This window comes from Lissotriton helveticus, chromosome 7 (assembly GCF_964261635.1).
Source record: "Lissotriton helveticus chromosome 7, aLisHel1.1, whole genome shotgun sequence".
In the NCBI taxonomy this organism is placed as follows: domain Eukaryota; kingdom Metazoa; phylum Chordata; class Amphibia; order Caudata; family Salamandridae; genus Lissotriton; species Lissotriton helveticus.
The window spans coordinates 64,672,592-64,685,377 of record NC_136068.1 but is presented as its reverse complement, the minus strand read 5'-3'; the positions used below and the strand labels follow the sequence as shown (position 1 = coordinate 64,685,377).

Below are 12,786 nucleotides of genomic sequence, written 5' to 3'. Positions count from 1 at the left end.
TGGGTTTAGGGGCAATACCCAGGACACTTGGCCACCAGAGCTCCATCCAGGCACCCGAGTTCTTCCCTACTAACAAAACCTCAGTTTTGCTGGCGTTCAACTGCAGGCAGTTGGTGGTCATCCACCCTGCAATGGCAGCCAGACCATCTCTAAACCTGGAGAGATTCAGAGAGGAGCCTTCCATTAGGACCACCACCAACTGCGTGCCATCCACATAGGAGACCATAGTCAGGTCCCAATGCCTGGCAACTGCAGTCAGAGGCTGAACGTAAAGATTGAAAAGAGAAGGACTCAGCACAGAGCCTTGGGGCACTTCCTGGTTGATGGAATAAGACTGGGAGAGAACGGGAAGGGCAGCCAGATGAAAAGATCTGTCGGTCAAGAACATTCTGAACCAAACCAGGGCCTGGCCGTCCACACCAACTTCCTCCAGACGCTGTAGCAGGATACCATGCGAGACCGTGTCAAAGGGGGCACTGAGATCAAGCAAGATCAGTGCCGCCATCTGACCGGCATCAAGAATGGTCCGCAGATGTTCAGTCACAGCCAGGAGAGCCATCTCTGTGCTGTGGCCCAGGCGGAAACCATTTTGAGATGGATCCAGGATGTTGTTATCGCTCAGGAAATTCGTGAGTGTGGTATTCACATGTGCCTCTGTGATCTTAGCCAGCCACGGGAGAAGGGATATAGGCCGGAAATTTTTTAGCTTAGTTGGGTCAAGCGAAGGTTTCTTAAGAATGGGGGATACCCGTGCCTGTTTCCAAGGCACCGGGACCACTGCTGTGGAGAGAGAAGAATTAACCAGTTGACACATCGGGGCTAGAAAAAGAGAGACTGATTCCCGGAACTAAGCAGGTCTTAAAGGATCGGCAGGAGAGCCAGATTTGACTTTCCTACTCAGCCGAATAAACTCATCCTGGGTAATACTTGGCATAACTAGAAGGGAGGGCAGAGACAGAGATCTATGAGGAGCTATATGAGGGAGGGAAGGCCCTTGTGGAAAGGCCCGATAGATGGAGAGAACTTTCTTGACAAAAAAAGTGGCTAAATCCTCACACTGCTGTGCGGATGAAATGGCAGATACCAGATTTTTCCTAACCCTAAGGTATTAAGAATCTTAAAAATGCACTTAGCTGGGTTAGGGCTCAGCTTAATTTCGTTGACATAATAAGCTGCGCAAACAGTACAGATGGTTTTATGATAGCGCTTGATCTCCCTCAGATAGCAAACTTTTTTCATAGGATCATAGTTCTTCCTTCACTCACGCTCCAGTCTCTTACAGGCCTTCCGTAGAGTGGACAATGAGTCATTGTACCAGGGGCTGGAATCGACCGTGCGACCCTTTCACCACAGTACTCTCCCTCCTCAAGAAATCCTCAGCAGATCGAATGATATTAGCTAACTAATGACCTATTTCCCTGCCACCCTATTGTGGAAAACATATTAAACAAATACATAGCCACCCACCTCGATGAAAACCACCACCTCGACACCACTCAACGCTGATTCAGGCCCAAGACTTTGGCCGGCCTTCTCAGGAAACCCTGGGTGAGTTATTACATTGCGGAACTGTGACGGTTTCAGGTCAGGAAGCAGTACAGCCGGAAGTGATCTCATACCTCTCTATATGAGGCGAAACACCTGCGGGCCCCTTCCTATCCTGATACGTTTTTTGATTCAATATAGCTGCTCTGTCTTGGTGATGGACACCGATGTTATCTAGATGAGCCGTTTATGGAGGAGGAGGTGATCCAGGCAATCAGAGCTCTTCCGGGATATAAAGCTCCCCGCCTAGATGGCCTTTTAGCTGCATTCTTATAAGAATTTGCGGCACTACTAAGCCTGCATCTCATAAATATGTATAGGGAGTCACTGGAAAGGGGGGAGCTGCCCCCATCATTTAGAGAAGTGCTCATCATCACGATCCTAAAACCTGACAAGGATCCACAGAGCTGTGAATCCAACAGACCGCTGTCCATGATCAAACTGGACAAGAAAATTCTGGCCAAACTTATTGTCTTGCGACTCCACCCTTTGCTGCATCTCATAATGTGGCCGATTGGTCAGGCTTTGTTCCGGGTAGGGCTACAATGTAAAACGTACGCACCTTCTTTGACACAAAGCAAGAGATTGATCCAATGCTGCAATCAGCCGCTATCTTCTTAGATGCCACCAAGGCGTTTGATTCCTTTGAATGGCCATATCTTTTTGTGCTCTTGGCCTGCCTGGGGTTCAGTCCTAAATTCATTCACCTGGTTGCCTTCCTATATTCAAGACTGTAAGAACTGGGACCACCAGTTGTCCGGGGGGGTAGCTTGGCTCGAGCAGGAAGGCAGCCAGGGGCTTACGTGTAAAGCAGCTACTCAACACACTCATCCACTGAGACAAGAAGTGGGCGCAATAATGGAGACCACACCAGTATTTGTGATTGAAAATCAAGATCTTTTATATAGGCTTTAGATCAAAGCAATTCAGGTGTTAGCATTTCATTAGCATCTCATTAAAGTACTTCATTAAAGCATTTCATTATGCATTTCCTTTAAAGTGGTAAAGTATTTCATTAGGGCAGTAAAACCTTGTCAGTAAAGCGTTTCATTAAAGCAGTAAATCATCAAAGAACACAGCCTGTTGCATTATATTCTTCCGCAGGCTAAAGGGGGTACTTTCATAAACCATGGACTAACATTTCAAGAGCAGTTATGAACATTTCCTCTTGTCAATATCAACAGTTCAATACAGGAAACCATGTTATTGCAATAGTCATGGACTAAATCAAGCACTTTCATAGCACAACCTCATCAGGATTCATTGAAGCCCGCCTCTGCAAGAAATTCAGTGCAGGGAAATATTATACCCCTTCATCAGCAGGCTTAAAAACCTGTAAGCAGGCGTGAGCAGTAAATGTAACATAAGGTGGTGCTAAGGCCTGCACAGTCACTTAAGGATGAGCCTGAATTGAATAACCTCTGGGCTTAATTATGGCCTCCTAGACATTTAGAGGCGCACAGGGGCCAACGGGGCCCAGTCTCAGTTCTCCCCAGGGGAGGGGCGCTCTCGGGGCCTTACCCGGCCTTCTGCCCTCCTCCCCAGGGGTTACCTGCTTTCTTCGGCCCTCCGGGGCCCTTGCGGTGGTCTTGTGCGAGGGAGAGGGGTTTCAACCCTCCCGGAGCCTTACTCGACCCGGCGCAGTGCAGGCACGACTTCAGAGCACCAGCGCCGGGGGCAAAGCAGGGCCAGCCTTCGGGGCAAATCGGAGGGGGGCCTCCTGGCTCCACGGCCCCCTCCGCGATGAGTCAGGCCGGTCTCCGGGTGCCGGGCCTTCTCAGGACGGCTCGGCGAAGGCAGCCAATGGCTGCGCGGCTTGAGCGGGGAAGCGGCCGAAGACGGGGCGGCGCTCCCGCTCACATGATGTGGGCCGGGGACGGCTTCAGGCCTACCGCGGCCTGCTGTACTGAGAGCAGCGGCCCTCTCCTGGCACACGGGGGCTGCCGGAGAGGGGCAGGTCGCCGGCGCTGACGTCGCTGGGGCGCCGGGGAAGGCAGGCCACTTGAGGCCCAGCGGGGCCTGTGAAGAGCACCGGCGGCCCTCTCCTGGCACACCGGGGCCGCCGGAGGGGGCACAACGCTGGCGCCAAAGATGCGCTCACCGGGGGGGAGTCTCCTCAGGCGCCTCAGAAGGCACGAACAGCTCCGGGCTGCGGCGGTGAGTGGGGAACCAATAGCGCCTTGTGAAGGTGGCGTTCAGGCGCAGCAGCGCTACTCATGGGGGCCAGTTCAGATAGCTCAGGGGAGCGCTTGGTATTTTAGGCAGTTTATGAACCAGCGCTTGACAGAGAGGGGGTCAGGCTACAGCGTTGGTGAAGAATTCCAGTCAGGAATGCAATTAGCTCAGTCAGAACAGCGCTGGGGCACCGAGGGGCGACAGCACAAGTACCTGGCTGATCCCCCAGCAGTCTTTGGTTGCAGGACAAGTAGTCTTCTTGGCGCTTGGATGGTTCTGCACCCTTAGGTGATGGTTTCTTGAGGGGGGGGGGATTGAGTTGGAGTCTGGATGAGTTTTCCTCAGTCACTGCAGATGGACCCTGGGGTTCCCTACCGCTGGGCCAGATCAGGGGGCTAGTCTAGGACACCTCACTCAGCTTAAGAGGCAGCACCTAAATCCTGTCACTCCCAGTGGCATAAGTTCCTAACTAGGCCCTCCCGCCTAAATCTCCTGCGTGGGTTCCCCAGGCCAGTGATGGCCCAAATGACTAGAAAAAGTTCCCACCCTTGCTTAAGTATGCCCAGGTCAGGTGACCACTCTCTAAGGCGGCAAAAATCAACTCCGCCTTTCTTCTGGAAGGTTCCAGGAGCTTCCCCACTCTACCTATGGACAGGGCATGGGAGGCTGGCATTGCAACATTGTATGGGGATCCAGCCAGCTCCTGGCAGCTAGGGTGCTGCACTAAAAGACCACGCTGCAGTAGCAGGGGCCAGTGGCAGCCATGTTTAGAGTAGAGAGCACCTGCACCCTAACATGGATTAGCCATGAAAAGGTGCCCGAAGACCTAAGGGCCAGCAAAAAGAATATGGGAAAAATGAGGCAAGGGCGAAAAAAATAGGGCAAGACCACCCTAGGGCTGACAGGTCTAACAAAGACCCACCGCAAGACTCTGGATTAATGGGGTGACCCACCTCAGGTGGCACCATGCACACCAAGATCTAGCTATCACGCCCCGGGTGATACTTGTCTCCTTTTGTGCGTATGATGTTACTCTATATGTGAAATGTCCGGCTGAGAACCTAGATCCTTTGATTAGAGAATTCATTAGATTTAGAGGGTTATCAGGCATATTCATTAACTGGGCAAAGTTGGTTATTTTCCAGTTAACGGAGACCACAATGCAGTTTCGATCCAAGTTCCCTCTTTGCTGGGGGGAGGATCCAGTGAAATACCTGGGAATATGGCTCAGCCGTGATGTTGCGTTACTATGGTAATCCAACTATGGCAGGCTGATGGACTGGCTGGAGAGTCAAATAAAACAGTGGACAGGAATACCACTGTTCTTGGTAGGCTGTATGGCCATTGCTAAAATGTTCACAGTTCACAATTTTTCTTTATCCATTCATTAATCTCCCACTCCCTCTTAACAGCAATTTCAGGCGTAGACTACGCTCGGACATGATCACATTGACATGGGGCGGGGAAACAACCCAGGACCTCTTGGGAGACATTGAAGCTTCCCTTTAAGCAGGGTGGACTCGGCGTGCTAGATATGGATATTTATTATAGATGTCCACAGGCCCAATTTAGATTCCACTGGGTGTACCCCACGCAATTCATGGAGCATACTGCACCAGAACATGACTAAGCGGCACCATATCAGTTACATACGCTCCTTTACAGGGCCCAATCTAGGCCGCGGGCCAGAGTGGACATGGTCGGCTGCACTGTATGCGCCTGGCATGTACTGCTCTGGAGAGCCCAGTTGGAGGTGTTAATCGCCCCCTCCGTACCTCTAATTAGACATTCTTTTTCTCGGGACGCAGGAGCCTGTGATAGATTGAGGAGACCTCAACTTACCACAATGGGAGATGAGTTTCCAGAGGGAATATTTGTTGCACCGCAACAGGCTCTGGAGAGAACAGAACTCAGGGGCATATTATCAAGGACCAGTGTTAAAATGATCGCCGTTTTATCGGCAGGAAACTGCCGATAAAACGGCGATAATGGGCTTGATAATACGCCCTTGTTAATTCCCATAGAAGCCCATGTTCTGATGTTAACATGGGCTTCTATGGGAATTAACAAGGGCGTATTATCAAGCCCATTATCGCCGTTTTATCGGCAGTTTCCTGCCGATAAAACTGCGATAATTTTAACACCGGTCCTTGATGATATGCCCTGTAGTGTGTTGGACAGATTTATCTATTATCAGCTCTAGGCTGCCCTGAGTGCCGGCTTTGCTTCATATCCAATAGCGCCACCCACACTTCGGGTACTGTGAACAGTCTTGAAGAATCCCTCTCATCGCAAATTGATAATTACTACTACTATATACTGAAATGCAACGTACAGTGCCGGTGCGTGTTACTATGGCATGACAGGAATGGGAGATCCAGCTGGGTTCAACTGTATCGGAGGAACAGTGGTCATTCTGTTTTGATCAGGCTAAAGAACTGTTCCCTAACTACAGGCTGCGCTTGATTCATTTAACATTTTTGCATAGATTATATAGGATGCCGGAATGGCTGCACAGGGTAGGTCTGATTGAGGATGCGCGATGCATTAGGTACATGTCTCCCTGCGTGACCTTCCTGCAACTTTCTTGGAACTCTCTCAACATTAGCTGTTACTGGGGGACTATCATTGATACAATAGAAGAAATGGTAGATTTGCGTTTGGAGTACCCCCCCTTGACTGCGCTGCTGGCATACGTTGGAGCGTCCCTATAGATAAAAGGAAATTAATTTAACTGCTCCTGCTGCTTGTTAAACAATGCATAGTGATGTGCTGGGGTTGCCCCTAAGCTCCTTGGTTAGAGGTTTGGCTTTGGGATGCAGTGTTCTGCCAGGGCCAACAGACAGCTTACTGGGACCTTATGCCTGCCCAGGCATGAACCTGAGATATTTGAGGCCCTTAGCAGACCTACCTGCATCTGCAAAGGTAGGATGCGAGCTGGTCTCCCCTCCAGTTCACCCGCTGGTGAGCAGACCTGATGACAATGGAGGAGACCGATGGAAGTTGACAATGCATTGATTGCACAGCATATAGGGCCATATGTATCATACTTCCGTTTTGCGAATTCCAAATAGCGAATTTTAAGGAATCGCTATTTGGAATTCGCAAAACGGTATGTATGTACAAAATCGCTTTTCAATAGCGATTCCTTACCATTCCTAATTTGCGATTAGCAAATTGCTAATCGCAAATTACCCATTCATTTCTATGGGCCAGGAGGCCCATAGGAATGAAGGGGCAATTTGCGATTAGCAATTTGCTAATCGCAAATTAGGAATGTTTCCAAGGGTGCAGGGGTGTCTCAAGAACACCCTGCTGCACCCCTGAAAAAGACATTTGGGGGCATATGGCGCACATACATGCCCTAAGGGTATGTATGGGCGTCATATGGCACCTTTTGTTTTTTGGAAAAAAGCTTTTTGAAAAGAATTCGCAAATTACCACCAACTAGAAGTTGGTGGTAATTTGCGAATCCTTAATGGCATTTTTTGAATATTTTTTGTTTGATACATTGCATTTAAGGAATCGCAAAATTTGCGATTCCTTAAGTGCAATCGCAAAATAAGGAATAGCAAATTTAGCGATTCCTTATTTTGCATCAAACATGTTTGATACATACCATTTGTCAAATTAGCATTCGCAAAGACCGATATTCGCAGAATTTCGGCCTTTGCGAATGCTAATTAGCTTAATACATATGGCCCATACTGAGGAGCTCAGTCTCCTCCCCCTCCTCCCCTTTTTGGCTGTTTTCTTTGTTAGGAACCCTAAGTTTGACTTATACACGTGTGACATGATGACATTGTGTTCTTTTACTAGAAGGTGCTGTTTAAAGGCTGTATGGCTGTTGGAGGCTCTTCTCATAATGCTAAAATGATGATGCTTTGCTGTATTCTCCTGATTGTACTGACCGATATCTTCAATAAACATAAATAAAAAAAAAAAAAAAAAAAGGCACTCACAACACTCACCTGACATGAAGATAAAGAAGGGAGAAAAACCTCCTCAATTAAAGCCCCAATTTCAGAAAACGAAGGTTGCAGCTTTAACCGCAAAATATACCACAAACACTGAGAACACTCCTGCTGAACAGGAGGTGGACGGTGACTCTCCGCGACAGCATGGCAGAGGTCACTATAGTGCGTCGGAATCTCCAGGAGTTTCTGGAAGCTATAGCAACTGATAACTTTGTTACAGTAGAAGTCCCAGACAGGTCTGTTTCCTCTCCACACAGATTATATAATTTGGATATATAAATTCCTGTTTGAGCTATAGGCGACAACAAGCTTCCAGAGGCCTTTTTATGGGTTTCAGCTAAATAGTCCCTACTAGACCTGACCTGGTTCCATCTGCTGGCCTCTATTGGAGTGAGTCCTGACCCCCAAGTACTGTTGCCAAGGTCCTGGGCCCTTTGCTGCAGTCAGAGTGTACTTCTCCCTGCCTAATTGAAAGCATGACAGGACTCAAAGCTGAGCATCAATTCCAACAACTGTTTTGACAGCTTCACCAGATGTGACACTGGGCACCACCTGATAGACAGCTTCAATGGTCTGAGTGTCATGCAGCCTCCAAACAACTTGAAACTTTGCTTAGTGTTGTGTAATTTCCACCCTATGGTTGAAATGGCATGTTTGTGGACGGCATACCCGTTGTGATGGTACCATACAGATTCTATGCACCCCCTCAGGATATGTTGTCCTATAGCCCATTAGCTCACAGCGCCACCACGAGTACTCCTAAACCTAGGTGGGTAGCAAATGTTTCTGCCGGCCACTAAATTGGACAACCACTGAATATGGCAAGTCTGATCCCCCAGGGATCGTGGTAACAGGTATAGAACCCCTTTTCCCAGTCACTCGTGCCCTCTTCTTTTTCTCTCAGAGAAATACACAAGGAATACATAGTGGGACATTTTCAATGTTTATTGAACCAAAGTGATTCGTGCATAAAATATATGTGCTGCAATGATCAATAGACAGAAGCAAGTGATCAGAAGTACCAGGACAGTGAACAGAATAAAAAGTTCCACCATCGTGCTAAGAAGATGTATATATGCAGGCATTTTAACACAATATAGAAATCTGGCATTCTTCTACTATGCAGTCTCTAACCTAGGTGTCTAGGGCATGTATATGTGTTCTGCCAAGAATCCCGATAATGGATGATCCAACCCTGGTTACCTGAAAGAAAGAACGTAAGTCCTCGTCTTGGTCACAAGCTGGACACCCTTCAAAGAGATATCAGCAAGCTGCTGGGCCGAAGCTTCAGCGTGTAGAGACCTCGCCAATGTCAGAAGAGCAGTCCTCTGACCAACCCTGGAAATGCTTGTTTATGTATAAGGAATAGCATCCTTGCGAATCCTGGTCAAGTCAGCATTGTTATGGCCTATAGATAGCCATGTTGCCTCGTGGATGAAGAATAGAACGACATTTGCACAATACATGTTGAGGCCTTGAACATAGTGTCCAAGCAAAAAAGGCAATGTAAGAAATGTGCACATGGTGGAAAATGGCAGCGATCCTTCATGGGTCTAACTAATATACAAGACAGGAGCAGCTTCCCGTCATCGTCGTGCCCTTCCTCAGATCCAGTCTGCTTCATGGCCCCGCTGAAGACTTTCTAATGCCATAAAAGTTTCAAGGTTAAAAGGTAACTTTGTGACTAGGATGAATCTTGTCTTTCTATCTGACCAACGCTCCCTCTCAGTCTGCCTTAAACCTTACCCTTGTCCCCATCCTGCACGACCAGATGTCTGCGGTTGACGCTTTGTGCTTTTTGGAGCTACTTTTAAGTACACACTTCTGATTTTACCATTAGGATGTTTGTTCTTCTGCTGTCATTTTATTTATTAAAATATTCAATGTTTATCAAAATTGGTTTGTTTTACTTCATTACTATTTGAGTACTGCATAAATACTTTACATATTGCTTCTAACTTAAACCTGGCCTCTCTGTACTCTCGCTACCAGGGGGTCGAGCACAGGTTTATTTAGTAACTTTTGTTTTTCACCCTGACAACGATAGTGATTATTAATTGAGATGAGTTCTCACACCCCGCCCCATATCCTCTAATTTCTTATAGATTCTCTGTAGGTAGGTTTTGACTAGACAAAGCATGCACTCAGGAACTGAATGGATTTTTCCCCTTCTTGGTGTTGGTTATACCTCAATTGCACCCACGTATATCCACAAACGCTTAATGTTTTGCCATTACAATGTGATTACGTCCGATGATTTCTTCTTTTCTCCTTCTTCTGTTTTTCAGGTTCTTCTGTTTCTTCTGTTTTTCCTCTCTCGCTCCCTTCAAACGTGATCGCGGGTTCTGCCCGAGCTGAGGTGGCAGTGCTGGGTAAGCACTTCTATGATAATTTTGGAAATCCTACACCAACAATTTGCCATTTAGAGTCAGTGGCAGCTTCACTTTCACAATGTCATTTATTTATGTATCTTCCATGTTTATTTTTCACTGCTGAATGAAAATTGTCGCAATAGCATTCTTCCTGGAGGGTTCAGTTGTAGGGCAGAAAGTGTAGTGTTCCTATATGTCTATTGAGTCCTTGACATAGGTATGATATGACCACCGACCATATTTGAAAAGCACACATTGCCATCTTGAGACTTTTGTCACTCTGGTGTGGCTTTCCCTACAGAGGACCTCATTCTAAATCCTGTTTTAATCCTAACTGGGGTCAAAGTGGGGTTTTCAACAAAATTGTACTTACTAGTTCTGCTTCAGGGGATCCTCATTGATAACCATACGGGAATAGTAACACTCATGTGCAGGAATCCCAGAGCACTTTTTTACAAAGTCACAATTTGTGTAGTATCTTTGCCTTACTTTGGAAAGATCAGGATGTACATGTGATACAAAATTATAACTTTGGAAACTAAATACAGGCTATATTGCAAATTATATTAATTTGCTATAAGAGATGTCAAAAAAACATAAAAAGGTCACTGAAAGAAAAGTGAGATTTAAAAAAATTCTTCACAAAGCATTTTAGTTTTCTTGTAAAGTGAATGATATGGCAATGTGACTGTATAGGCTGCGGCAATGTAAAAAAGACAATAGAACATTGTGCTTAGAGGGCAGTTGGCTCTGTTCTTTTTTAGGTCTTGCCTACGCAGCGCGCATGCGCTGCATAGGAAAAGGACCTTTAGTAATCGGCACAGCTTTGCGGGCAAAAACGTGCACGCTTTGCATTGCTTCCAATGGCAAAGCGTGCACGTCTGGCGATTCACTTGCAGGAGCGAGCTTTTCACCCATGTGTTATTAATTATCTCTCCTGGCGCTGCTTGCTCCTGCAAGGGAAACGTTTCCACTTTTGCTGCCACTTTACTTTGAGCGCGAGGCGGGCACGCTTGTTGTAATTAGTTATGGATTCTTCCCTTGTGATTCAGCGCCAGGTTACCATTCGGGCCAGGATACCCTCCCGGGTGAAAGCATGCTCTACAACTTTGCATGACATAACAAATTAAAAACAAGTAATAGTGATAGTTCCGTCCATGGCATTGGCAAGAAGTAAATACGTGATTCCCAATATATATTAATCATGTGTTATGATGAGTATCACCTAATTTATCGCGTAGAACCTTTTTAGCCTTCTACTTGGTTTCACATATATGACAAGACATAGATTACGCAGTCTATTCATTGCTTTTTGGCCAAGTCCTTGTATTTTGTGAAAGATTCTAGATGTCGTTAGATTTATTTCGGTACAATCGAGTCAGTATCAGCACCAGGAAGACACCTTACTCGTCGGGAAGATTCCCTGAGCGTCTGAGGGACTCTTGCAGCACAAACAGTGGAAGCCTGTGACTGATAGCAGTCAGTCAGTCTTAGGGCTGGTGAGTGGCGCTTCGTCGTGTCTAAGCCGCACTCACAGACATGCATGGCTTGGCGCAGCCCCAGAGCCAGGGAGTGCGTGCATAGAAGGGGATCATCTTCACACCGCTGTGGTCATGCAGGTGGAGTACATCTCACTCATTGGTCTGCTGTTTATTTACTTCCTGTAGTCGCCTGTATCAAGGGGGTATTGTCGTGCGGTGGTTGATTGACGTGGAGCTGGGCTCAGTCTAACTGACCATGTGCTTTGACTACGGAAGTTTTGTGTGTGTTTGATTGCCAGATCCATGCCATGGGGTGTGGGTTATTTCTATGGTGCCCGTCTGTTATGTTTATACTTTTTGTGCGGTGGGATCGATGTTGCAAGGTGCTTGTGATGTGCTCAAGTTGATGGCCAAGTTTGAGTCTGTCAGCTGCCCGTGTTGCTTCTGTGTGGAAGGCAAGTTGAGAGAAATAGCCTGTGCTGTGGCGAATGTAAGAGAAAGTGCAACGATTGTGTAGTTATTTTGACTGTGTTCATGATTTCATGAGGTGATTGATTGCCATCACCGATTTCAGATCCCGCAGGCAAGTAGTTGTGTGTCTGCTACCATACGGTGTGCGCGCACATATCTGTGTGTCCGGTCATCTCGCCGTAAACACATGCCGTTTCTTCTTCCCTGTTGATAGTGACACACAAGTACTCCGCTGCTCAGTTCTAAACAAATATTTGGTGAAAAGTAGTTCCCACTCTCGCACATCGGATGTTCTTTGTCATTTCTACTGCTGCCATCAGCCCAGCGCCACACCCCTTTCTAGTAGAGCCATCTCTGCCGTGCAGGGGCATTCGTGGGACACACAACAGCCCTGGGACCCCTCTGCCTGTGAACGCGATGCTATTTTTCAATGGTTCGCCTCTAAAGCTGATTACAGTGACCGATCACAGCATATCAGCTGACATGGCCAATGAGAAATGAGTAAAAGTCATAAATGCCTGGCTGGAGAGACATCCGAAGTGCAAGGAGAGGCTAGTCCCTCTCTCAGTGCCCCTACCTTACCTCTGGGAACTGCCTTACTGCAAGATCTGAAACAACCAGGCAAAATGAGAAATTACATCCCAGTTCAACACACTGAAAATTGATGTTGAGAATAGTTACAGCAGCACAAATTTCTTTGCCATCGAGAGCAGAGTTGATGTCGAGGACTCATACGGCATCGTGGAGAAAGAGACCATCAATGTC

General features: G+C 47.2%; 1 protein-coding gene across 2 annotated transcripts in view; it reads left to right on the top strand.

Moving 5' to 3' along the window:
- The window catches only part of LOC144768066 (alpha-2-macroglobulin-like protein 1), a 411,824-nt gene that overhangs the window by 269,717 nt on the left and 129,321 nt on the right, over positions 1–12,786 (top strand). For both annotated transcript variants that reach the window (XM_078651439.1, XM_078651438.1), the window contains exon 23: positions 9,986–10,069. In XM_078651439.1, the coding sequence (XP_078507565.1) occupies positions 9,986–10,069 (84 nt within the window). The remainder of the gene's footprint in view (positions 1–9,985; positions 10,070–12,786) is intronic.